Here is a 27,565-nt window from a genome sequence, read left to right as displayed (position 1 = left end):
TCACAGTGGAAACAACAAGGCTGGAGTGTGTGGGGTGTGGCACACATGGAATGTCGGCATTAGCCTCAGTGGCTCACTCAGTGCCCCCAGGACTCCCGGGCTGAGGGTCCCTCCATGGAGAACACTGCCCACACTCTTTCTAGAGTCTTCTCCCAATCTTTGATGGAAGATCCTGGAGAGGATTTTGGTTCTAATTCCAGCTCTATGGAGGTAGAATCAATAGGATATGGAGTTGGAGGTCATCCTAAGCTACCTAGAGAATTTGAGGCAACCTGGGCTACACTAGACGGTGGCCTTGGTCATCTAGGCTCTATTGGTTTATTTGTTTTTCAATATATTCATGGAGGCTGAGGCCTAACTAATCTCTCTCTCTCTCTCTCTCTCTCTCTCTCTCTCTCTCTCTCTCTGTGTGTGTGTGTGTGTGTGTGTGTGTGTGTGTGTGTGTGTGTGCGCGCGCGCGCGCGCATGCATCTATATGAGGGGAAGGGATGCTGGGGACAGAACCCAGGGTCTTGCATAGTGCCATTTGAGTACTCTGCCACTGAGGCACATGCCATCCCTGCTCTAGTTAAAGGGAAGTCTGACCCTGGGGGCAGCTTAGCCACAGAACCAGGCTGAGCTGGAACTGATCCAGACTCCCCAACTCTGGCTTCCCCACAGCACCTCACCTTCTCACCCACACCTGTGAAGCAAGAACCTCATTTCCATCACTGTGCTCTTACAGTGAGTACCAACGGAGCCCAGCACCAGGGATGTCCCGACCTTCTTATCTGTGTGTACCCTGAGAGGCATCACTACCATCACCTCCCGCAGGTAATGGATGAGATGTGTGTGCAGGTGTTGGGCTAGCCCTGGGCTCTCCAGTGGGTTTTGAGGCAGCCTGAGGCTGACCAAGTTTCTAGGATGTGTCTACTTACGGTTTGGTCAAATCCACAGACAATGGCCGCGCCTGGGATGTCCTTCTCCTGACATCCGGCTTCGCCCCTGTGCTCTCCACAGTCCAGCCTTTGATCCGAGCCTGAACATTCACACCAGTTCTCTCCGACTCTGGCACTGTGGATGGGGACGCAGGGGAACTAGGAGAGGGCTCGGACACCACCACCAAGGCCACAGCAGTCTCTTCCTCAAACAGGCTGAGACGCTTCCTGATGGTCCCTGCAGACTTCTTCTCTGTCCCTGCAGGAGCCTCCTGCTCAGACCCTCCACCCTTGACCTCAGCCAGTCCCAGGCCTCTTCCTGGCCTGGGCAAAGGGGACCCCGGCTCCTTCTCTGACTGCTGGTCTGGCCTTTCCTCATCCTGGGGAATCCTAGGGCTGTCTGTATCTGTCTGTTTAAGAATGGTCCTCTCTCTCCGCACATGGAGCATCTTGGCCACCTCCTGGAAGTCTGAGTCGGGATCCTGAGGGGTGACCTCCATGCGGACAGGGCCCTCTGCATTGCCCTTGGGCTGCACGCAGGCCTTCTCTGGGCTCTGGCTCTCTACTGGATTCTGCCCACCGGGCACCTTCCTCAGCAGTGTCTCTCTACTCTCAAACACAGCAGTCAGGTCCACAGACAGAGGCCTAGGTTTCCTCACCCACGTCTTCTCCGGAGGGACAGGGGGGACCTTGCCCATGACTGCCACTCCACCTGGGCCTGGCTTTGGGGGCGGCTGGTACTCGAACACTGCTGACATGGGACGTCTCTTCGGATGGGACTTGGCCTCTGGAGCCCGGCCAGCAGGGTCCTCCACACTGTGGGCCTTTGGCAAAGGTTGGGCTTGGCCTGCCAACTTCTGGGACACGTCAGACCCAGCGTCCTTTGACAGGGAGGTGGGTCGGGGCAGAGTCACTGGGGGCTTTCGAGCTGGGAGGGCAGGCTTGGCGGCCACCTCAGGCCTGGTACTTAAGGGAGATGCCTGGGCTGTGCGGGAGCTGGCCTCCCGGCTCCCCTCACTAGTTCCTTTGCCCAGGTTGGGTCCGGGTTTGTTCGTTTCAAAGAGGCCCACAGTGCTGGGGCCAGACCTCAGGAAGGTGGCCTTGTTAGATACAGATGGGCCATTTGGCAGGACCTCTCCTCTGCCTGCCTCCTGTCCGGCTAAGCCCGGCATCCTTTTAGCCACATCTTCTTTAGCCTCTCTCATGTCGATCTCAGCTGAAGGACAGGACTGGGTAGCACCAGCCCACAAAGATGTGACAGGAGTCTTTTTCTCAAGGACCTGCTCCTTAAAGAAAGGCTTGGGAGCAAGGGGCAGAGGGAACAGGTGGGTCTGTAGGGGGCTTTCTGCACTCAGGACTCTAGTGGAGGGGGCCCCAGGGGCATCCCCAGTCTGGCCAAAGTATGTTCTCTTCAGGGCTTTCTCCCTGCTGATGTCACCGAGGCCAGGCCCCGCCCTCAGGGATGCAATAGAGCCAACTTCGACCCGTGTCACCATGGTTACGGATGTAGCTCCATGAGGATTAAGCACATCAGATATGAGGAAACAACTGAAAAAAAAAAAAACAGTAAATTTAGCAAAGAGTATTTGTGAGACTCTGAGTGAGTGACAGAGAGACATTAGACCCAGAGCCCCAGATCCTGATCTCACTGGGCAAGTTTCAGATGCACTGCCATCTTCCTGCGGCCTGGAAAGGCACAGACAGCGACCTTCTATTCAGAGGGGTCAGGCAAAGCCCCACGATCTGAGGCCTTGCCTGGCTCAGTCTGGAGTCCGGCTTCAGTGGAGTCGGCACAGAGAAGGTAAGTGACCACCCTCCGCTCACACAGCCACCCAAAGCAGGAGGCCCTGGAAACACTGCTGGTGAGCGCTCATGGAACCCAGTCGGCTGCCCCTCCCCCACCTCCCACGTCCTCGGGTTTTGTTTTATTTTGTTATTTCCACTCGCCCTATGTTGTCTATTTGCTGTTGGTTTTGCTATTGAACAACTTTTTATTTCGGCTTCCTTGCTTGTTTTGGTTTTGCAGGGGTGAGAATGGAACCCAGGGCTTCCCAAGCTGCACATGCTCCATGCGAACCAGGTCCAGCCTCTTACAGTCTTAACAGGAGGAGTTCCGCAGTGGTTGGGAAGAGGGCTTATTGTGAGAGGCCTAGCTGCGCCAGGTGCACCTGGTACTCCGCCCGTGTGCCCGTCCACCCTGCAGGCTGGTCAGCTTTGAGATCTGCTCTCAGGCAGGAACCCCCAAATCCTCCAGCAACTGAGAGAGGTGGGGATGATGGACAATGTGCTTCGTGGAGTAGAAGAAAATGGGCCCAGAGAAGTCCCCAACTGGTTTCATTCAGCTAGAACCACACCTCCCCCATAATGGCCCATCACTCCTTGCCATTTGTTGTTGCTGTTGCTTTTTGAGCCAGGGTCTCAGGCAGCCAAGGCTGACCTCTTGCCTCCACCCACCAAGTGCTCTGACCACAAGGCAGGCCTCTCCACTGAGTTTCAGCCCTGCCCCTTTAAAATACAGCATTTTATGTCTTTCTCACCCTAAAAAGCATCATACAAACCTCCCTGCTCATGACCCACCCTGATTCTGCTATGAAAGCCATCCCTTCCCAAAAGCCCCAGAGATGCCCTGCCCCTCCATGTGCTCAGAAGGGAGACAGTGTCCTGATTAACCAGGAACCTCCCAGGCCTTGTGTGATTCCTCCACTGTAAGAAATGAAGACAGACAGATTTGGACATTTTTCTCTCCATCACACACCCCATGGACTAACAGATTCCAGCTCCCCAAGTCAAGGAGAACATTGTCTCCACTCAGCTGGGAGCAGAATGCAGATCTGGGAGAACTAAGAGCCTAACATCTTCCATCTGAACAGTGCCCAGGGATGCTCACTTGAGGTGGTCTCTCTAAGTCCCATTCTACAACTAGCACCCAGCCAGGACATGGGACACTGACAATGCACAAAGGACAGACAGAAAATTCCCTGGAAACCTCACCTTCCAAACATCCAGCCCCCAGCTCAGTACCAACTTACCCAGGCTGTCAGATCCTCAGCGAGGGACACAGGACCACCTAGGAATGCCGGGGCGGGAGTCACAGTTCATGGTGAATGGGCCATTAACTCGTGCCCATGGCAGAAGCAGCAGGGAGAAGAAGGCTGTGCCCACAGGCTGTCTCTGCAGGGCTGGGGAGACACAGAAAGACAGCTTGGTTCCGGAGTTGCTTCCGCACAGACGGTGCAAAAGCTTTCGGGTTCCAACTGCATCCGCTGGCGTCAACTCCAGCTCTTAGCCTCGCATGTCTGTCAGCCTTATATATTCATGCACAGCATGCAGAGTGCTGGGTCCACACAGGTGCTCAGTAAATACCTCCCCTGTTCCCCAGTGCACCTGCTTATGCACTGATATAAACCAGAGACCCCCTACCACCATGGAACTCATGGTTTCGTGTGGGATGCACTCAGGCACACACATTCATGAACACATACTCATGCATGAATGCATGCACACACACAGAGAGAGAGAGAGACACTCATGCACATGCTTATTAAAGAACACATATACTCATACACCCCAACACACACAGTGACACATTCATGCACACACAAGCAGCTGTGACACTACACGGAAGAGCAGAGGTCTATAATGGGATGGGGAGCCTATGGACAGGGGTCGGGGTGGGATTCCACTGCTCCAAGATTGGTGCCTTTTGGCCAGTGTCCTCAACCTGCAGGAGGTAGCTGCTGAGCACTCAAGGTGTCTACAGTCGTGCAAGGCGGCATACGCCTGCCATTCCAGTATTTAGGGAGGTGGAGAAAAAAGGATCAGGAATATAAGACCAGCCAGGCTACATGAAACCCTTCCTCAAAACCAAACCAAACAAAAAGGTTTCAGCTGACTTGGCCACTCTCTCCCCTAGTCATGGCATCTATACACTGAAGCCCTTGGAGGCTCTCATAGCCTCCTCAGGGCCTTTGCACTTGCTGGGATCTATCTCTGGGATATGCCTCTTGATCACACAAATGTGCAAACCTTGGGTCCACCCCTCGGGCCACAGTTCAGACATGCAGAGCACCACAGATACCGGACAGTCCACGGAACGTGCTGCTAGACAGTCACAGTGACTAGGATACGATCCTCACTCTACACTCAGTGGCAAGCTCACAGGGCACCCTATCCCCTGCACAATGGCAGGCCACAAAACAGTATGTAGTAGATAGTCACTGGGTGTATACACCGCGGAGAGTCACTGGGTGTATAACTATACTACGGAGAGTCACTGGGTGTGTAACTACACCGCGGAGAGTCACTGGGTGTGTAACTACACCGCGGAGAGTCACTGGGTGTATAACTATACCACGGAGAGTCACTGGGTGTATAACTACACCGCGGAGAGTCACTGGGTGTGTAACTACACCGCGGAGAGTCACTGGGTGTGTAACTACACCGCGGAGAGTCACTGGGTGTGTAACTACACAGCAGAGAGTCACTGGGTGTGTAACTACACAGCGGAGAGTCACTGGGTGTATAACTACACAGCGGAGAGTCACTGGGTGTGTAACTACACAGCGGAGAGTCACTGGGTGTGTAACTACAGAGCAGATAGCCATTGGCTGTATAAATAGTTGCCAAGTGAATAAATGAAAGGCGAAATTCTTTTGACCCTAATCCTCACTATTCTAAGGATAGCTCATTCCCAATCTGTGTTCCTGCAGCAGTCAGGACCTCAGAGTCACAGTGCTTATCTGAACACTCACCAACTAATCAAGAGCTTTGTTATCAGGATGGGTGAACCATGGGTGCCCTCCCCAGGGTAGACACCACATACACCTACTGTGGCCACAACCATGCTACCATTGTACCAGCATGACAATGCACAGGAGGACAGAATGTGCCTCTTCATGGTTTTAATGGGAAGAGTGTCACCAGGGCAGCCAAAGGCACACATGGCCCTAAGCCAGCCCCAGAGGCCATGATGCAGAGGCAAGGGAGGTGCATGAAAGCCAAAAGCAAGCATGTTGGTTCATAGTCTCCAGTTCTCTCTCTCTCTCTCTCTCTCTCTCTCTCTCTCTCTCTCTCTCTCACACACACACACACACACACACACACACACACACACACGCACCAAGGAGTCAATGACGTGGTGAGAAGATCCACGAGCCAAAGAAGTTTTAAAACCATGGGAAGGATACCTAAATAATTACACCCAAGCTTAGAAGCCCAGGATTCTCTGGTTTTCACTGAACCTGTTGTAAATGGCAAGGAGCCCATTTAGATGCTTTTAAACCCAGCTTCAAATGAATCACATATGCTGCACCCAATTTGAGACGATGGTCTCTTCCAGAACACAGCAGAAGCCCACTCACGCTGAACCAGCTGCTATTCATTCCTGGCGTGGCCTCGCTCGTTGTGTGTATGTGCAGAGCTAACACACCATGAGTAAAGCCAGGTAGCTAGGAGGTCCTCAGAAAAAGGAAGCAAACTGAGTCTAAGCAGGTGTGTGTGTGTGTGTGTGTGTGTGTGTACCCGCGCACACACACACATATACATGCATACATTAATTGACTGGTTGATTGATTTCACAGGACAGAGGACTGAACTCAGGGTCTTAATCATGCTAAGCAAGGGTTCTCCCAGTTCGCAATTCATACAGATCACAGATATCATGGGACACAGGCAGATGACAGGGATCCTCTGGGAGTCAGGAAACTGGCTATACTAGGAGAGCAGGGATCAAGCCAGCCCCAAGTGGAGTTGTAACAGTTGCTACCTAGCGGGTCTTCAGCTACCGCTGAACCTGGGGACCCTGGCTTTGGTCTCTCAGAATCTATTAGGCAACTTCACATTTCCACTCCATGCTGCTATGTGTGGAGGAAACCACTGGTGGGAGGAATCATCTAGCAGCATCCCAGTGCAGGAAATGAGACAAAAGTCAGTGGAACCCTCCCTGCCAGCCCAGTACTCTGCGGCCTGGGTTGGCACTGTGGAAGCTTTTGGTTCAAAACTAGAACTGAGCACAGACTCAGGCCTTGATTCATCGCAGCAGCTGGGGTTGTTCTGCAGCACACCGCCTTCAAATGGATCTGGACGCTCACCAGCCATGTGCGGTGCTGTCTCATCTCAGTGCCCGAGTCCTGGGATTGCTACCATCTGGCAATGGACGTGGGCTAGAACTGACACCTTTTCATTATCTTCCACAACATGACCTCGACCTCCAAATCTGCAAAGCCACCCTGGGCACCCCATTACTGTGGGAAGACGCAAGAAGAGACTGGCTAATGTCCTCCCCATGGAGTGGGGCTGCGGGGCACATAGATCTGTCCACTACAGATCCCAGGTGGCCCAGGCACAGCCATTGGGTCAGATGCCAATGGAGTGTGCCCATTCTTTCCTTGGTCCCCAGAATGGCAGCCTCATGTCACCCATCCCTGTCCAGGTAGAAGTACCTTTTCTAGGGCAGGGGCTGAGGACATAACAGTGGACATTCAAGAGGATGTGCAGGGGACAGTGGACATTCAAGAGGACAGGCAGGGGACAGTGAACATTTAAGTGGGAATGTAGGGCTGTGGATACAGACAGTGGTGGAGTACCTGCCTAGCAAGTGAGAGACCCTGTGTTTGAGATTCACACACACAACCATATGCACGCATGCATGCACGCACATAGATGTGTACGCACACATTTACACACATACAAACACCAGGAGTGATGGCACACACCTGTCATTCTAGCTCTTGGTAGACTGAGACAGGAAAATTGTGAATTTGAGACAAGACTAACTTGGGGAAGGGCACTAAAATACCACCGATCATCCCAGTCGAGCCTCCCTGGTCCTCCCTTGGAAGTGCGCTTCATGTCAAGTACTGACCAGCTTAGGAATACCACTCACAGGCTTATTTTATGGACTGTGCGTGGCCCCTCTCGAGACTCAAGCTGGCTGGGTCCTGTGGTTGGGAGAAGCTGCTGGGAGAGAGTATGGTCCACATGCCACCAGCCCAGAAAAGAGCAAAATTCAAAATATAAAGCGTGGCTTCTGAAGGCACCCAGTTTCTGCACCGTGGGTCACCTGAGGAATCACGAGTTCATCTATTCTAAGTAGGGACTGTCTGCAGAGCCACACTCCTGCAAGAAATGGCTCCCTGGTGCCCTGTCCTGGCCTCTAGCAACATCAGACTTCCTTACCCGTGTGTGGTCCTCACTGGATATTTGACATCAGTGAGGTCTGTGTCCCTGTGCCTCGTCTTTCTCTCAGCTCCTCTCCAGACAGGACCTAGTCGATGGGTTCTTCTCTGTGGCCCAGGCCAGCCTCTCCTGCCTCTAACCTCTGACCTGAGGGGTAGGGTCCAGGACCCTTGATGGACTCAGACTCAGCTGGAGTCTCACCAGCTCTGCTTCAACTTCTTATCACTCCAACAGGCATGTCCCCAGCACAGGCCAGCTTCCTGGATCCCAGACAGCGTTCTGAAATTCCCCAACAGAAAAGCTGCCCACTTAAGGGAGACAGCCAGCAATTATACTGGGCAGCTGCCTACATGCAGGGGAAAAAGCGTTTCCAGGTAGCATGTCCTGTGTCCCTCTGTAGATAACATCCTAATCCACAGGGTTTCACTGCCCCAACTGCCCCATCGCTGGCTCCCTCTCGGGCTCCAGCTCCCTGGGGCCCTCAGTCTACAGTCATATCCACAAAGGAGTGACAGGGACAATTATATAAAGAGTTTGAAGAGGCTGACAAGTGAGCCCCAGTGATATGCAGTACAGAACTATTCCCGACAGCCCCTTAAAGATGAATACAAACTATCAGACCCCCAGGCCAGCTGCATGTCTGCAGGGAGTTACAATCCATCCCGCTCCCTGTAAGTAAACATCCGCCTTTTCAAGCTTCATGGCCAGTTCCTTCCTACAATTTGTGCTATTTTGGGACACTGCAGTCACTGGAGAACCCAGTCATCAAGCAGCCTTCAATCCCTCTTGCTTTTCTCCAGATTGGGGTAGGTAAACTACAGCATGGAAGCTAAGCCGGCCCTCTGCCTAGCTTTGCAGATAAAGTTTTATTGAACCCAGACACTGAAGCCTCTTTCAGGAGCCACTGTCTTTGTTCACCACAGGAAAAAAAACAAGACATTTACTGTCATCCTTTACAGAACAAATGACTCTAGTGTGTGTACGGGGGTCCCTCAAACACAGGGTCCCCAAAGCCAAGACTGCTCTCATGGTCTGGTAATATTTCCAGCTACAGCCGGCTTCTTCCTGGAGTCTCTTCCAGTTCCGCCTGAGAACTATGGAAAATGCTATTCATACCATCAGAAAGTTTGGGATATTTGTTTGTTCTGTGAGACAGGGTCTCACATGGCTGACCTCAGATTCACCATGCAATCAAGGATGGCAGTGGGTTCCCGATGTCCCTGACGTCAGTGCAATCACACCAAGTTTACTCCAAGTTACAGATGCAACCCAGGACCTCGAGCGAATTAGGCAAGCACTCTACTGGCTGAGCTACACACCAGACCAGCAAGTTTGGTTTGCTTTTCAGATTATTTGGGGATGAGAGTGTGCACACTCGTGTGCCACAGGACTCACAGGAAGGTCAGATAACAGCTTTTGGGGCTCATGGGATCTGTGGATCAGACTTCGATTATCAGACCTGAGCCATCTCACAGGCCCACAGGGAAAAATTAACCATCTTAAACCCTACCATGGAGACCCAAAGGCCATATGGCATTCTGCCAAACAGCCAGAACCAGTGGACATTCCTGGTGTGAACAAGAGCCTGGCATATACAAGATGGTGCCAGTTCACACTGCTGCCTAAGGACCAGTTTGTCAGTTGTTGGGCTGGTTTTGTTTTTTTGAGACAGGATTTTATTATAACCCAAGTCAGCCTTAAACTCAAGGTAATCCTCCTGCCTCAGCCTCTCGAGTGCTGAGATGACAGGTTTATGCTACACACATGGCAGAATTAGTTCATTTGTTGTTTAATGTCACAGTATGTCACCAGTGTGTTCAGTTGTAACACCTACACAGCATTTTCTGGCGCTCCAAATGCCTGTCCAAGGATAGCTCCTCATTTGATAATCCAAGCCCCCGCCCGCCCGAGGACCTTCAAGAAACAATACATTAAAGCTGACACCACTCGGGTAAGAATGCCTCAGTCACTAGAGTTCTTGTACACATGAGGACCTGAGTTTGAACCCTAGAACCAAAACAAAACAAAGAAAAGTTGGACTACTGGTGCATAATTGGTAGCCTATGACCTGTCCACACTGCCCACCTGGGGAGTTCCTGGCCAGTACACAAGCCTGGGTGAAAACACTGACCAACAGTGCAGTGGATACCCATGAGGAATTGTGCCCAGGAGACTGTGGGCTGGCTGGGTCAGAGAGCATGCATCTCTCTCCCAGCCCTGCATGTCTGCACAGTGATTCCCAGGGAAGCACTTCCACGCTGACTCTGTTCCCAGCTGGAGGTCAGGGTTTGTCATCACTCCCCAGAAGTGGACCCAACAAACACACTGGAGCCTGGCCGGCCTCACCTCCGGCAATCTTCCCTGCTCTACTTAAAGACTATTATCAGAAATGTGACCAGAAGGTTCACGAAGAGAAGGGCGTTGGCTAGGACCAGCCCAGAGGCTGTGCGCGGCTGGCGTGGCCTGGGAGAGGATGGCTTGAAGGACAACGTTAGAGCAGTACTCCACCCTGAGCCCAGCTCGACAACACACAACCCAAGTGACTTCAGAGAAGAACGTCAGTATTCTGTGTTCTCGGCAGGAGCCAGGGAGCATTTTACAAGCAGAGAAAACGGTAACTCTTTCCCTGAAAGAACTGGCTGATATTGGCCCAAGAATGCCAACACACAAGCAAGTGCTCACGAGATTTAACGAAGTACTCATCTCACGGAACACCACTGGCTCCATCCCTTGGAAGGTTCCCAAGTACACGCAAACTCACACATGGGAGCACCCCTAAACGCAATATCTCTTTCCAGCGACAGCCCTTTACCCTGGACGATTTCCACAAGCCTGCCCGAGCCCCAGAATACCTTTTACAGAGATTTAATTAGAGCCCCTCTTCCAGGGAGCCCATGTGACTCCAAGTTTTCAATGATTCCAATCAAATCTGGCTCAGGAGCCAGGCAGAGGTGGCGTACCCTTTAATCCCAGCACTCGGGAGGCAGATGCAGGTGGATTTCTGTGAGTTCAAGGCCAGCCAGGTCTACAGGAGCTAGTTCCAGGACAGGCTCCAAAGCTACAGAGAAACCCTGCCTTGAAAAAGCAAGCAAGCAAACAAACAAACAAACAAAAAACTGGCTCAGGAACAAGCTGCTCACTTACAAGGCTGGCATTCCCATGAGAGCCCACCCTGGTTACAGACCCTTCCAGGGTCACCGGAAAAGCCCAATGACCTTTGGAAGTGTCCAAGACCAGCTGCTTGGTGCACAGATGGCCCTGACATCCCCCTCTCCATCACTGGCTCATCAGCAAACGAGCACACAGAAAAACCCTCACTCTGACCACTTGCCGCCCCCACCGCCACTCATGCCTCCATTGCTTGCTGCCACGGTTGCAGACTGCAAACTACCCCTAGGTTTTTACTGCACCCAGTTACCATTGCAGTTTGTAAAATAATTGTACTGAACTTTTTGAAAACATGAAAAGTTACCACGAGGTAAGTGGGAATGGCCAAAGCTCACTCTTTTATTTGTTTAATGTGAAAAGGGAAACTAGCAAGAAAGTGTAAAGAGGGGACACAACAGGGCAAACACAGGCTCTCAGGAAGCTCCCCTCCCCAAGCCAGAGGCTGGGCTCTCTCAATCAGGAGCTTCATGTGACCCTGTTGACTCAAGACCGAGGACAGAGGAAAGTGTGTAGCACACTTTCTTGAACTGCAAACCAGCTCCCAAATCAAGACTTATTATCAATTATGAAAGCTTGGCCTTAGCTTATGCTTGTCCCACCAGCTCTTATAACTTTATTTAACCCATTTCTCTTCATCTACATTTTGTCTGGGGCTTTTTACCTTTCTTTCATTATGTATGTCCTACTCCATGTCTGGCTGGTGACTGCCTGGCTAGCCCCGGGCATCCCCCTCTCTTTCTCTTTCTAGCCTACATTTCTTTCCTCCTTATTCTCTCTACCCTCCAGCCCCGCCTGTCCCTCTTCTGTCTGGCTACTGGCCATTTATTAGACCAATTAGGTGCTTTAGGCAGGCAAAGCAGCTCATCTTTACATCATTAAACAAATGCAGCATAAACAAATGTAACACACATTTACATAGTTAAAGTAATATTCCGCAACGTGAGTGGAATGGCTTGGAGGGAGACTTCCACTTTGTGTATAAAGCACCCAATGCTGTTCTACCAGAACAAGGATAGGACACCTAGACTCATGGCAACCCTCTTGGAATCAAGAGGCCACAAAGGCTATGCTTTATACACAATAACATGAATCCTTTGACTTTTGTATGAAAAAAATATATCTGTTTAAGCCTCTGTCATAAGGGCTTGTTACACACAGATAAACATTGCCAATAGACTCAGAGTTTGGCACAAGCTAGTTAACTGGACAAAGTCTCTGCTGAGCAGATGTGGGGGCTGTGGTGGCCTTAAAAAACCACTCAGTTCAGTAACGAAAGACTCCATGATTCAATGAAATGGCCTGTGAGCACCTATGAGCAGACCTGGTGGCAGTACCCAGGAAGTCCTGTCAGTATGCATGCAACAGAAGAGCGGGCCCTTTGCAGACTGTCTGTGAGTGGTGGGATTTGGGGAGGGGGGGGTGAGGAAATTTAACATGCCTAATGGAAACATGGGCTTTCTCTTCATCCTACACCACCTCACCCTCTGCATAGGCCTGGACTAAAAGGAGCAGATAAACCAAAATTGTGAGTGGCAAACTGCCAACCCAGCGACACAACTCAGTGCCGAGACCCAGCTCCTGCCCCAGCCCGTCATGTGACCAGCTGACCGGTCTCCAGAACAGCCTTCACACAGTCACCTACAGTGACACAAGGTCTCCACCTTGGCCAGGCACTGCCAGCCTGGGACGGGGGCAACAACCCAGTCTTCCCCAAGCACACAACCTAGGAAACCCAAGGACGCGCTGAAGTTCTGGGTGACTTTGCCCTGCACTGCCCTTTTCAACCTGACACACAACACATCCCTGTTAAGCCACAGGCTTTCCTTTCTTGTCTTCCCCAAAGCCATGCATTAATATACAGTTTAACAGTCCCACAGTCTTTGAAAATTCAAACTCTTTAAAAGAGCCAGTGTCTTTTAAAATCCAAAGTCTTTTAAAAGTCCCTCAACTGTGGTTTCCTGTAACATCAAAAATAAACACCTTTTCACTTCAAGAGGGAAAGGCAGCCACAGTCTGAACAAAGCAAAAACCAACTCCACACTGAATAAATAAGTCAACAGCCAGTGTCTGGGATCCACTTCCCATCTTCTGGACACCTCCAAAAGAGTTGGGGAGGAGTTGGGTAACTTCTCTGTCTCCACCCTCTGCAGCACACAGCTTGTCTTCCAGGCCCAGGCTGGCTCCACTCCTCCACTGCTGCTGTTCTTGGTGGCCATCCCATGGTGCTGGCGTCTCCAAAATGCTGGGGTCTTTGCTGCAACTGAACTGCACTTTCACTGCTGGCCTCTCCTGAGCTCTCTTCAGGGACCCCAGCCCTGTCACACAGCGCCAAGCCTCAGCTGCTCCCTATGATCCCTTCAGACCTTCAAAGCCAGCACCACTGGGTGACTCTTGCACTACCAAGTTCAGCTGCCAGTACAAAGTACAACCTCAGCTGCCTCCTGGACCTCAGCTTCTGTGTGCTGGCCCTGGGGACATACTTCCCAGAAGACTTCACTTCAGCGATGTTGGTCTCTTCTTTATCACAGCTGATTCTTTAGCCCCAGCTGACCAGAACCACAGATTCTCAGTTCACAATAGCCAAGGGCCTGCATAGACTCTTTAAACTCCCCTCTGAAACCTCACACGTCAGGCCTCAACCATCCTCACTGTTCTCAACATTTTCATCGTCCAAGCTGCAACCGAACAGCTCACTGAGCCTCAGCACTCAATAACTTTTCTGCCTCAAATCCTAAAGTGCTTCCACAGTCCTCCCCAAAACACCATCAGGTCCATCACAGCAGCACCCAACTATGCTGGACCAATCTGTCTTAGTAATAGTTACTATTGCTGTGATAAACACCGTGACCAAAGCAAGGTGGGGAGGAAAGAGTTCATTCGGCTCACACTTCCACATCACTGTCCATCACTGAAGGAAGCCGGGACAGGAACTCAGACAGGGCAGGAACCTGGAGGCAGGAGCTGATGCAGGGGACATGGAGGGTGCTATTTACAGACTTGCTCCCCATGGCTTGCTTAGCCTGCTTTCTTATAGAACCCCAATAGCTCAGGGATGGCACCACCCACAATGTGCTGGGCCCTCTCCCATCAATCACTAGTTAAGAAAATGCCCTACAGGTTTGCCTACAGTATGATCTTTTGGAGGCATTTTCTTAATTGATGCTCCCTCCTCTCAGATGACACCAACCTGCAGTCAAGATGATATAAAACTAGCTAGGACATGACTCTAGGGCAAAAGAAAATTCTACAGCTAGGGCTCAAGCAAGGCTCCAAGGCTTGAAGCAACCATCACAGGGACAACATATGATCAATACTGTCCCCTCAGTTCCCAAGCCTGCATCATTCTTAGCAACTGGCTTCTGGAGGGGCTGGAATTACCCCCACCAACACACTAGCAGCAGCTGCCTCACCTACCTCCAAGGGATTCACCTGGGACTCACTAATTGACAGATAATGAGTCATAATGAGTGTAACAGAGTCCTTTGCACTTTAGCTAGAGGGAGCCACAAAGCACCTCAGAGAAAGGTGATAAAATATAATTAAAATAAGTTTCCAGTTTTTCTGCTGGGGTGAGGAGTACGGCAGGTGGGATGGGAGGAGCCTGATCTCGCCTGTACTGTGGACATGTTCCATCTTGAACCTTGTGTCTGCACCACCCATACACATGACAATCGATTCTTTCCCTTTTTCTTCTGCACATGTATGTGTGTGATTAGCATGTTCATGTGTGTGGGTGTACATGTGTGCCCGTGTATGGATGCCCAGGTTAGTCAAGTGTCTCCTTCAATCTCTCTCTACTCATAAATTAAGGCAGGGCCCACTGATGCAGCTATATAGCCAGCTTGACCAGGGCCCCTGTCTCCAGCTCCCAAAGTACCAGGATTACAGATTGGGGCTGCCATGCCCACCGACAGCTCTCAGACAGGTACTGGGATCCTCATATTTGCACAGCAAGATCTTGTCTATGGAACTATCTCCAAGTCCAAAATCAACTCTGAAACAAGTACAAGCAGGCCATTTAATCCCAGCACTAGGGAGGCAGAGGCAGGCGGATCTCTGAGCTTGAGGCCACATGCAGACCCTATTTTCACTGGTGGCCCACGGGCCAGGAGCAGGGACACAGCTATGAACAAGCAGGTCAGCATGGAGACCATGGGGAAGGTCCTGATGCTTACTGAGCTCATAAATGAAGGACAGAGTGGAGGCCATATGGAGGGAACTGCCATGGTCATCGGCATCACCATTTAGAGAGGCTGGGGAAGGTGGGCCCTCCCACCTCACCACATGCAAGAAAACTCAGGGAGGGTCCCCAAGGAAGAGAGGTGTCCTGGAGTGTGTACAGCAGGTACTCGTTACAACACGTATCCTCAGATTGCACACCCAAGGAAGGACTGGCTCAGAAAGCTGCCAGAAGACCTGCTCCCATCCAAGTGACCACAGCCCAGGAAAAGTCGCACCTGAGCCTCAGTGACACCAGGAGAGGCAAGCCAGCTCACCAGATTCCACCAGCCAATGTCAGCCAACAAGGCAAGCGCATTTCAGGTCTGGCAGAGAGCTGCCAGCTCCACCCACATGTTGGGATACTGAGGACAGTGTCCTCTTGGCTACTGAACATCAGACACTAGATCCCCTGGTGCTGGGGCACAATGCAACGCCATGTCCAAAGGTCCCCACAATGTCCCCAGCACAGATAAACTGCAGGGAACCCTAGAGGCAAGCTTCTTGATGGTATATCTTAGGGACACCATACCACCCAAGTGACCACAGATAAACCAACTCAACCTGGCTGGAATCCAGCCAGGACTCTGGGGCAACCCGACTTATGACACCCCATTTCCTAGAACCACTGACTCACCAGGAAATTAGTTTAAAATACTGGTGTCCCCAAGTTGTCACAACAGGATAGCAAGAAGCACCCCCTACTGAACGGAGCAGGCAACTGGCCAGATGATGGGGGCCACACATTCCAGTACTGGGCTGCGTTTTAACCAAGTTCACCAACATTTATTGACTCCACCTTTAGTAATGAATCCAAAAGTCAAGGTTTCGGTGGAGCTTAGGAAGTGGGGTGTGGCACAGATAGTGATGGACTCAGGGCACACCAAGATGAAAGTGTCCTCCTGTGACAAGGGGAAGAGAGCAGGGTCCCTTGTAGATAACGTGATCAAGGAAGGCTCCATGGAGGGGGTGACATCATAGCTGTGTAGCCTGGGAGGTTGGAGACAGCAGACAAGGGAAAATCATGATGTCTAGAGTCAGATTCAACTAAGAGTAGGGTCCCAGAAGGAGAAGTAGCTGGGGCTGGTGGAAGGAGGGGTAAGGGAATGCTCGCTCGTAGGGGGACAAAGGGCAGATCCCACAGGTTGAAAGCACATTTGAGACTCTACCAGACTGTCTCCCTCCCTCTCCCTCTGGGGGCTCTATGGTGCCTTTCAGAGCAGGAGAGAATGGAGTTACCCACCTACTTGAAACCTGCTCCAGGACCATACGCTTCTTTCTGGACAGGTTGAGGGGGGAGGGGAGGTGCACTGGCAGCTCACCATGAAAGTCTCCCCCAGCCTCAGTTTCCTCATCTGTCAAAGGGCTTATGAATCATAGACAGGAAGAAGCTTGGCACTGTTTATATGTAGCTCTCCACCATGTGACGGGAATCAGGGACACAGGTATGAACAAGCCTGGCCAGTGTGGGGGCCAGCAGAGGAGGGTGGGTAACGATGGACAGAGACCGCGGGAACACACCAGTATGTTCCTTCAATCCAAGATGCTGCCATTAGTAAAAGTCCAGAGCCCACTGACCACAACAGTGGCACAAGTGAAGACACCATCTCGCAGCAGACATGCATCTTCTAAGAAAACAACCTGGCTCCCCAGGGCCACTCCACTCCCCCAAGGCAAGGCCCCAAGCACCACTCTGTGCTGTGTCTGCTGCTGCTGTAGAAGAAAGAGTCCTTCACACTTAGCCCCAAGATGCTGATATGACCATGCCCAGGAGGGGACAGGAGGGTCAGGGGCGCCCTGTAACTTACTGAGACCAGGAAATGGCATCAGCTAAGCCTGTCCCCTCTAAGAGAGCTGCTCACAGACACCACCTGGATTCTCAGTGATCAGTGTGCTGGCTAGTTTTATGTCAACGCGACACAAGCTGGAGTCATCTGGGAGGAAAACCTCAACTGAAAAACATGCTTCCATACAATCAGGACATGGTCAAGCCTGGGGGGCATTTTTTTGATTAATGATTGATATTAGAGCACCCAGTCCATTGTGGGTAGTGCCATCCCTGAGCCATTGGTCCTGGGTTCTATAAGAAAGCAGGCTAAGCAAGCCATGGGAAACAAGACAGTCAGCAGTTCCCCTCCAAGGCCTCTGCATCAGCGCCTGCCTCCAGGTTCCTGCCCTGCTTGAGTTCCTGTCCTGAGTTCCTTCAGAGATAAACAGTGATGTGGAAGTATAAGCTGAAGTAACCCTTTCCTCCCCAGTTGCTTTGGTCACGGTGTTTTGTCTAAGACACCAGGGAACCACTGGGGAGGCTGAAGAGAAGCCTAGAGAGATATGGGCCTGAGCCATGCTCACTCACAATTATAGCACAATTCCAGAGTCCCAACGTCTTAACTGCTCAGCAGCTAACTAGCCAGAATGAACTGGGACGGTCCTTTAGAGTCTGGAGTCTGAGAGACAGGATGCCTGGACACAGTGTGGCTGTGGGTTAGAGTGAACCTTGAATTCTGGCTCATGCCATTGGCTATGTAACTGGAGCCTCAGTTTCCCCATCTGGACCAGAAGAGCCAACTCAGTGTCTGACTTCCCACACTGGGATCCAGCCCATGGCAGAAGGCCAAGGTTGTCCTGAAGTTGTCCACCCATTCTTGAAGTCAGCCCCCCTTGTTCATAACTACCCTGCCAGCCCAGCCTATCAGTGAGAGACTGTGTCAACCACCAAGGAAGAGAAGGGACATCAACCTAAGGCACATGTGCCAACATGCACACACAAATGCATATATACAACACACACATACAAAGGGAAAGAAAAAAACAACAGAGGGAGTCATTGTGCAAAGACCCTGTGGTAGAACACCCATGGAGGGGAAGGGACCCTTGCACAGTACACAGGATAGAAAGCAGGAGAGGGCACTGGAGCACAAGACTAAAGGAATGTGACTGCTCAGTGACTGGGCCAGGCTAAACAGACCTGGGCATCCTGGTTGGGGATTAAGCTCTCCCAAAGGAAGTTTGCAAAGCAGCTAATGGCACCATGCTAAGCAGAAACAGCGTCCGCAAAGCTGGACACATCTGGGGATCTGCAAAACTAAAAAGAACAACTGCAAAAAAAGAAATCAGCAAAATGCCTCCCCTCCCTGGCAGAGCAAGCAGCAGGCTTGTCTGATGGGGAAGCCTCTGTGGGATACTTCTGCCATTTGAGGAGCACCAGGTTCTAGCAAGAATCTTGTTTTTGTTTGTTTAATGCTAAGCAGGGGTAGAGTATAGCTTGCTGCTATCTGCCCCATCCACACATCCCACTGGGGCTCCAGGAGCCAGGGGTTTAGGAGGACAGCCACTCTCATCCAACTCTCAAATAAACAACCGGCCCTTGGCAGAGTCCCCTCACCCTCCCCTCCAGCACTGGAGCTCAGACAATGACTATGTTTTCTGAGAGGCAGTGAAGGGCTAGGGCTCAGCATGGGAACTCACCCAAATACAAGCTTCCCCACCCACAACCCTCCCTTTCTTACAGCCAGGGTCAGCCCTCCCTCTCTCTCTCCCTCCCTCTCCTGTGCCTGGTGCTTCCCCTAGAGCCCTGACCAGCCCTGAATTCCTGGGGCCCGGAGTCCAGAAGGTTCCACATTAAACACCCAAGCTCAGTAGTGAAGCAGAGGAGAGAACGGGTCACACGTGAGCCTGAAGGGCCGGTCACTCTACAGAGCCATGATAAAAAGGGGCTTCTCCATGCTGATGTCACAAGTGCTGTGGAAGGAAGAGCTATCAGGTCAAACACAGCCCAAAGGGCTAAGGGGTGTGGGGGGCAATCTAGAAGGGTTGAAGGTCAAGGATTGGGGTTCAGGCAGGTACTCTACACTTGGAGGCCTCCTAGGAAAGGGACATTGGACCCTGACTCAGACCTACGTGTGGAGGAGAAGCCTGCTGGGGGAGGGGCTCTCCAGTCAGTGGACTCAGGAAGCAGGGCCCATGGGAAACCAAAGACGGGAGAAGGTGGGTAGGAGAGACACCAGGCAGAATCCATGCAGAAAGAATAAGAAGACTCCAGTGGGGGCCCAGAAAGTCAACCCCTACCCCAGTCTTCAGCAGAGCTATGACTCCGCACTGTGCCTCCCAGTGGAAACTAAACAAGGGGCCAGTGTATCCCCAAGCCTCCCCATCTAGCCTGTGAGTTCCAGAACTCAAGGCCTTGCAAGACTTCCCCTCCAGGATAGGTCCTGGCTCCTTCCTGAGGGTCCTGGCCCTGGGCTGGCGCTTAGATAAGAGCTGCAGTGAGCCCTGCTACCCAGGACCAAAGGTCTGCAGTGGACTGGCTGGTGGGTGGGTGAATGCTGGGAAACACAGAATAAGATGGCTTCTTATAGGAGCCACTGCCACCCCTTAGGGTGGCCAGGGTCGTTTCCTGTGTCACATCCGCAGAGCAGGCCTCCGTCCTGCAGTGCCGGCGAGACTTGACATTTGTAGGCTAAGAATTTAAAGTCAGGATGTGATTCATCTACACAGGCCTTCCTCAAGGAGAAAGGAAACTCAGATATGCAACCAAATTTAACTTCTTTTCTCCACGCACTTCTGTAGCAGTAACGCGCAAGGGCAGGGCACGTGCACAGGGAACACCCCCCCCCCCCACCGGAAGGACCACCTGCTACCCTCAGCAAGCAGAGAGGAAACCTTCAGGAAAGGGGGAGGGGCACTCCTGTTGGACTGACAGCTTGTCTGTCTTAATCCCCATCCCTGTCTCTCCTCCATAGACAGGCACAAAAGAGTTAAAGAAACGGAAGGTGCAGGAAGCCAGGGCCTCTCACTGCCCGGGGAATTTCAGAGCCTGTAAACAGAATTGGCTCAAGAAGAAACAGCCACCTGGGAGAGGCACTTCGGCTATGTTAGGTCCTGGTGGGCAAAAGGTGGGCACGCACACACTCAGGGCCAGGGAAGCAGTTCCCAGATCCCAGGGAGCCAGGTCCTGATCTTTAGTTCTGGGATCAAGACTTTCATCTCCATTCACTCAAGGGTAGGTGACAAGTGGCCAGGCTCCCTGCTGCTCAGCAAATACATTCTGAGTCCTCAGATAAGCAGCAGCCCCTCCATACAAGAGACTATCACACTGATGGTGAAAACCTCATCCCTGGCTTTCTCATCCAGGGCCTTTGTGTCTGAGGTGACTTGTACCTTCAGGCCTATGGAACAAAACAGAAGAACTGGCCATAACCTTTAGTTCTCATCTCTGCAGGACTGCTGGGCTGAGGCAGGGCTGGGGTGCAGCTCAGTGCAAAGGGCTAGCCTAGCATGCATGCTGCCCTGACTTCCAATCCCAGCTATAAGTAACCGGGCACAGTGGCTCAGGATTGTAGTCTCAGCATTTAGGAGACGGGGCAAAAGGATCAGGTCGGGGTTATCCTCAGCTATAAAACAAGTTGAAGGCCTAGCCTGGGCTACATGATGCCCCGTCTCCAAAGTAATAAACAGCAAGTGAAGCAAATGAGCAAGTATACTAGCGGTGGGTGGAACAGGTGTGTATGTGGGTGAGGGCATGAGATTGCATGAGAGTGGGCGTGTGAGTGTGTGTGTGTGTGTATGTATGTGGAGGGCAAAGGGGAACCTCCATGTTGTCTGCTGGGTTTGTCTGTCTGTTTTTCACTTTGAGGCAGGGTCTCTCCCCAGGACTTGGGACTCTCCAATTAGGTGAGGCTGGCCAGTCAGCAAGCTCCAGGGACCCACCTTCCACATCCCATCGTCACTGGGGTGACAAGCTCACCCCACTGTGCCCAGAACTGGGCTTCTCCTTCCTGCATGGTAAGTACTTCACTGTACTGTTCTTAATGGGAGCAGATGACCATCACCCATGACTGCCATCCTTCCCAGAAAAGAAGGCAATACAGCTAAGAACCAAGAAAGCCTAGGTCTTAGCCAGCATCCCGGCAGCCCTCAGGCAAGGCACAACGTTCTCCGACATCAAGTCTCTCCCTTTCCCTCCAGCCTTATGCAGCATCTCTGCTGTGCACACCCTGCAGAGCTGACCCACGCAGGTGCCCTCTTACAGAGTACCTGACAGAAGCTCAGAGAGTCAGGAGCTCACACAAGGTCACACAGCAAGAAGAAGCAGTGAGCAGACCAGTGACCCACAGTGAGGACATGGAGGCCTCCTCTATGACCTCTCTTCCAGCTGCCTGACCTATGTCCCCAGGCTCAGTGCCCAACCTTGGCAAGCACATGTCCCAGCTCAGGGATCCTACAGATAAAAGCTCCTTCCACCCTTCTAAGGTTCTGCTGAAGGGCAGGGGACACCCTGGAGGTAGGGTACCCTAACACCTGCGGGACACATCATGGCCACTCTGAACCCCCTCCCTCCCAGGGTTCCTCTCCTACCCCATCCCTTCATAATCCCATGTCTATGCTGGTGGAAGGCACCCAGCCCCAGCTGGCCATCAGAACAAAGGGTGCCAGGCCTCCTTGGGCATAAAGCTCACGGTGATAGCCAGCACCCAGGAACCGGCCAGAGCTGCTTGCTTTCCTGTGTTTGTGTTTTCAAAGTCACCTTCTACTGGAACACCACGGCGAGCTGTTTTCACTGTGGGTCACGAATGGCACAAGGACTAGTTCAGATAAAGCCCGGTAGGGCGATCGCGTCTCAGGTGAGTCACAACTCAGGACCCACAGATGGGACAGAAGTCACAAAGGCTGGGTGTGTGTAGCAGAGCTAGGGGGTTGTGCACAAATCCATCCACTCACTTGTCACAGCACTGACAGACACATGAGAACCCCCCGGCCCACTCAGATCTTGGTGCCCCAGGAACTTGAGGAGTTTCCTTCAGACCCAGGCACTCATCCCAGCCCCTCTGCTGCTCTGTGTGAGACAAACGGGGATACATACAAACATGTAGTCCAGGCAAGCCTCACACGCATGCTTCTCCTGCCTCAGTGTCCCAAACGCTGGATTACAAGAGCCTACCACCAAGCCTGGCTTGGAGCCCTCTTATTTTTGCAAAGCTCTCCCCAGCTCTCCCCAGGGTGTCTTCTGAGCTGGCAGAGCAAAGGACCACACCCTCAGCTCTTAGGGAACTCTTCCCCAGTGAATGAGGGGAGTCTCCACACTCCCAGAGCATCCCAGAAGCGTAACAGGGCTTCTCCCCAGTGGGACACAGACATGGGTGCCCTGGTGGGTAAGAAGCAGATTCTCTGTCTCCCCTCCCTTTCTTTCCAGTGCTGGATACAGAACCCTGCACAAGCTCGACAAGTGCCCTACCCTGAGCAACGACAGCAAGCCCTTTGCCCTTTCCATTTTGAGCCAAGGTCTCACTAAGTTGCCCAGGCTGAATTGGCTTGAACTGGTTCTGTGCCATAGGCAGCCTAGGACTTGGGATCTTCCTGCCTCAGCCTCCTGAGTAGCTGAGATGATGGGCCTTGAATCAGCATTCTCGGCCACTGTGATATGTCCCTAAATCATGGAAGAGTCTCAAATGGCTCACAGCCCAGAGTGGAGAAGCCAGAATACTTTCAGAAACACATCACACGGTAAAGAAGGGAAGCTGCAGTCAGCGCCTCCCCACCCATGGATACAGCAGTTGGCGACGTAATTCCAAAACTTTCCCTCAAAAGTCAGTGCCTGTCAAATCTTTATGGCTCTTATCAAGACCCCCAAAATAGCAGGGCTGGCAAGGGCAGGAAACATGTATCCCTGAACTATGGGCAGGAAGATAAAATGGCACAGCCACTGGGCAAAGCAATATGGGTATTTCCCAGGTCGCCTGTCTGGAAAAAGGGGAATGATGGCATGGCTGGCTGCGTCCCACTGAAGTTAACTTTGTTCCCATTCTGACTCACTAAACAGCACTTTCAAAGCTTCCATCAACTGTGGCTGGACCCCCACTCTCCAGGAGCCACAAGGGAAGCCAAGGCTGCACACAGTGGCAAACTCATTGCTCCAAAGAATCTACAAAGGCACCGGGGGATCTAAATGCCTACTCTGTTCCTGAAGAAAAATGTGCTTCTTTCATTCATGAGACAAAGATATGAACCCCCTGCTTGCACCCCCCCCCCAAGTCTAACAACTGTTCAGCCCTGTGACAAAATAGCTCACCTGTGGGCAGCCCATTACAGTTTGCAAGACAAGACTGAGTAACAGGACACTGGGAGGGTGTCAGGGCAATAAGTGACAGTTTTCATGTGTCAGTGCCAGAGAGACCTGAACTAGCTCACTGAACATGTGTGTATGCATGTCGGAGGAGAACATCAAGAACCCTGATTTCTGCCTATTCCCTCAAGACAGGGTCTCCCACTGAGTGAGAAACTAGGCTGGTGGCCAGCAAGCTCCATCAATCCTTCTGTCACCACCCTGGCAGCACTGGGGTTACGGGGGTGCACACAGCCGTGCCCAGCTTCTTATGTGCCGATTTGAACTCAGACCTTCACGTTTCCATAGCAAGTCTTCTTACCCACTGAGCCACCTCCCAGCCCTGAACATCTCTGAGAATGTTTTTATTTAAATTTTGAAAAATGAATCATGGAGCTGTGGATGTAGCTCAGTGGCACAGTGCTTGACTAGAATTCTTGAGACTGTGGGTTTGATCCCCAGCAAGGCAATACATAACAATTAGATAAAGAAAGAAATGAAGTCAGGAGCGGTGGAATACCATCTGTGACCCCTGCTCCTGGGAAGTGGGGCAAGAACATCAGCAGTTCAAGGTCACCTTAGATTCTGTGACAAGTTCAAGGCCAGCTTAGTCTATGCGACCCTGCCTCAAAGAATGACACAAAATGGTGCATCTATCCGAAGGAACAACAGCAGGGACCAAAGACGCACGTGACACTGAAAAAGATCATCAAATGGATGACACTGAGGGAAGTTCACAAAAGTCCACACAGTATGTGACCAGACTCAGAGGAAATGCCCAAACAGAAGTCCATGGAGACAAAAGCAGGCCAGCGGTGGGGAAGCTGGGGGGGAGGGGGAGACTGCTACGGGGTAGCACTTTCATCGTGATGACAAAACTGTCCAAAAGGTGATCCTGATGACGTTGTATCTTGATGTGGGAGTGTCATATATCAATCTGTTGATTTCATTGGTTAAGCAATAAAGAAACTGCTTGGCCCTCATAAGTTAAAACATAGGTGGGAGGAGTAAACAGAACAGAATGCCTGGAAGGAAAAGGAAGTGAGCTCAGAGAAGCCATGCCCCGCTCCCGGGCAGACACACGCCATGAAGCTCCGACCCAGGATGGACGTAGGCTAGAATCTTCCCGGTAAGACCAGTGCTCACTAAGACCGGTGCTCACAGATTATTAGAGATGTGTTGATTGGGATATCAGAATTAGCCAGTAAGGGCTAGAGCTAAAGGGCCAAGCAGTGTTTAAATGAATACAATTTGTGTGTTGTTATTTCGGGGCATAAGCTAGCAGGCGGCCGGGGTGCTGGGGACGCAGCCCCGCTCTTAATACAACAGTATCTGTCCACGAAGATAACAGTAGCCACTGCCTCACAAAACATGAGCCAGCTGGGTGGGACGACATCCCAGCCAAGCCATGACTTCAGAAGCCACAGTCCAAGATGAAGCTGTACCAGCAGGACAAACAGAAGACCCTGGCAGACACTAAATTCGGGCTTTCCATGGGTTCATGTCCCAGGGATGGAGCAGGAGGACTTTAAGTTCCTGCCAGCCTGGTTTACCGTGTGAGACTCTGTCCTGAAAAGAGCTGGAGACAGAACTCAGTTGTGAGAAACCCTGAGTTCAATATTCAGCATGGTAGCCCAGGCCTCTCCTGCTAGCACTTGAGAGTTCAAGGCCATCCTCAGTTACAGAGCAAGTTCAAGGTCAGCCTGGGCTACAGGTGACCCTGTCTCGGAAAAAAAAAAAAGAATTTAAAATAAATAAAACAACCCAAGCTCTTAGCCCAATGAGCTTGCTCAGACCCTTCATCTGAAAAATGAGAGCAAGAACAGGTCCTACCTTGGGGGTCCCCATGGGATCTCAGATGTGAGAGACAGTGTTTACTGTCACCTGGGAGCTGGTCCTCTATGCCTGTGAGGGAGTCCCTTGACTATGGTAACTGATGACTATCCATCTTAACTGTGGGCAGGGCCACTCCCTGGGCAGGAATCCTGGGCTGAATGAAATGGAGAAGGGGGGCTGAGCCCTAGCATATTCCATGCCCACCTCTCATGTTTCTGACTACAGATGCGACATACAAGCTCCCACTCCCTCGCTGTCACCACCGTGATGGACTGACCACCTTTGAACTGCAAGCCAGATATGGCTGTTCTCCCTCAAGTTGTGTTAGTCAGGGGATTTGGTGACAATCACCAGAGAAGGAAGTAAGATAGAGGCTTTGTGCCTGGCACCTCCACAGAACCACACCGAGATTCTGCTACCTGGAAGATCCCTGCTATGCTTTTGGGGAGCTCTTGGGCCACCACAGGTCACACACAGGCCTGAACTTCAGATCTCAAAAGCACAAAAATCCTGCTTCCTTGTAAAGAGGCCACAACCCAGCCTTAAGTCCCAAAAATCAGCCAGGGGCTTGATGAGGGCCAGACAGACAGCAGGCCTCCGAGGTCCAGGGGCCACAGCATGAACCCTAGACCTTACTAGCAAAGGCAGTGGTGACCACTATGGCTGCCATCGGGCATCTTCCATATGCTGACCATACAAAGACCAAGTGGCAGAGCTGGGGAGACACTCACAGTGGAACAGCCATGAGGATCTGAGTTGGGATCCTAGCACCCACACAAAAGCCAGCATGGTGGTATACACCTTTTACTCGAGCAGCGCTGGGAGGTTGGGCAGCAAGATCCCTGGGGCTCGGTGGCTGGCCAGACTTGTCAAAAATGATGAGCTCCAGGTTCACTAAGAGATAGCAATAGAGGACACTCAGTGTCGACCTCTGGCCTCCACATGCCCACACTCAGGTCAGCACAATCTTGTGCACACACATACATATACCACCCTAACACACACACACACACACATACACACACACACACACACACTATATATATATATTATACATACATACATGCATATATATGTAAACAAAGGAACTAATAAATAATGCTAAGCCACCTGCAGTCAGAGCTAGCCACTGGTACTGACAATGGTGACCCAGATTTATTGGAGGGAGTCGGTGAGAGGAGCAAGCACTGAGCAGGACTAGCTGAGTCAGCATCAGAGCTGGTACAGATGGGCAGGCTGGGGGAGGGGAAGGGAAGAAAGGGGTAGACCCATGTGTCTGGTGGGGCAAGAGCCTGCATTCTATGTGACCCTAGAGGCTGAGACCCTACCTCGGCCCCATGTCACACAGCAGACTATGGATGGACTAGGCTATGCAATGTCCTCATCCAAGGTCACAAAAGAGCAGTATCATTCCCCTGAGGGTACCCGGCCCCCAACTCACCTCTGGGAACCTGGCTCCATCACCCGCCCTGCCCTGCGGCTCCCCACACCCTCTCATCTCTCTGCCCTTCCAGGTCTCCATGGCATGAGCAGCCCTCTTCCCAACAGCCGAGCCAGTCTTCCGGAAGCTGCTCTGCAGCCAGGGGAGGAGATAGAGGGTTCTGGGGAGCTCATCTTACACCAGCCACCTCCCAAAGGGCCACTGGCTAGGATTTGGATGCTGGCCAGGCCTCAGCAGGGACAGGAAGCATCCCCAGTGATGGCAATCAGACCAGGCTTATGAAGGAGCCTAGTGTGCCGGCCAGGATGGGATGAAGCCACTTGGACCAGTCCCAGTCAACACAGCCCCCACACCATGAGTTAAAACAGCGCCAAAGAAGTGTGTCTGGGAGAGGTACTGTGGTCCTCACCCTACCCTAACTCCATCTACCAGTTATAGTTTACAGAATTCTAGAAGGAGCTGGCCCACTCAAAATAAGGAGGAGTATGCAGCCATATGAAATGACAACCCCTATGGATGGAGGGTTTTGGATGCTCTTCCAGAGGACTTAGGTTCGATTCCTAACATCCACATGGCTGCTCACAACTTCTGCAATTTCAGTTCCAAGGGATCTGATACCCTCACAGAGACATACATACAGGCAAAACACCAATGCACATAAAATAAAAATAACTCATTAAAAAAATAAAAGAAGAGAGGGTACTAACA

The 27,565-nt window shown here is 51.8% G+C and overlaps 1 protein-coding gene across 2 annotated transcripts in view; it reads right to left on the bottom strand.

The window, feature by feature from the left end:
• Nucleotides 1–27,565, bottom strand: part of Kiaa1671 (KIAA1671 ortholog) — a 139,300-nt gene that overhangs the window by 103,275 nt on the left and 8,460 nt on the right. For both annotated transcript variants that reach the window (XM_041647011.1, XM_041647017.1), the window contains exons 2-3: nt 3,947–4,096; nt 918–2,465 (exon numbers count right to left, since the gene is read on the bottom strand). In XM_041647011.1, the coding sequence (XP_041502945.1) occupies nt 918–2,413 (1,496 nt within the window). In that variant the 5' untranslated portion in view covers nt 2,414–2,465; nt 3,947–4,096. The remainder of the gene's footprint in view (nt 1–917; nt 2,466–3,946; nt 4,097–27,565) is intronic.

This window comes from Microtus oregoni, unplaced genomic scaffold (assembly GCF_018167655.1).
Source record: "Microtus oregoni isolate MIOR12 unplaced genomic scaffold, Mior012 000003F_ref0000135, whole genome shotgun sequence".
Taxonomy (NCBI): domain Eukaryota; kingdom Metazoa; phylum Chordata; class Mammalia; order Rodentia; family Cricetidae; genus Microtus; species Microtus oregoni.
The sequence above is the reverse complement of the archived record's forward strand: the minus strand, read 5'-3'. Positions and strand labels throughout refer to the sequence as shown.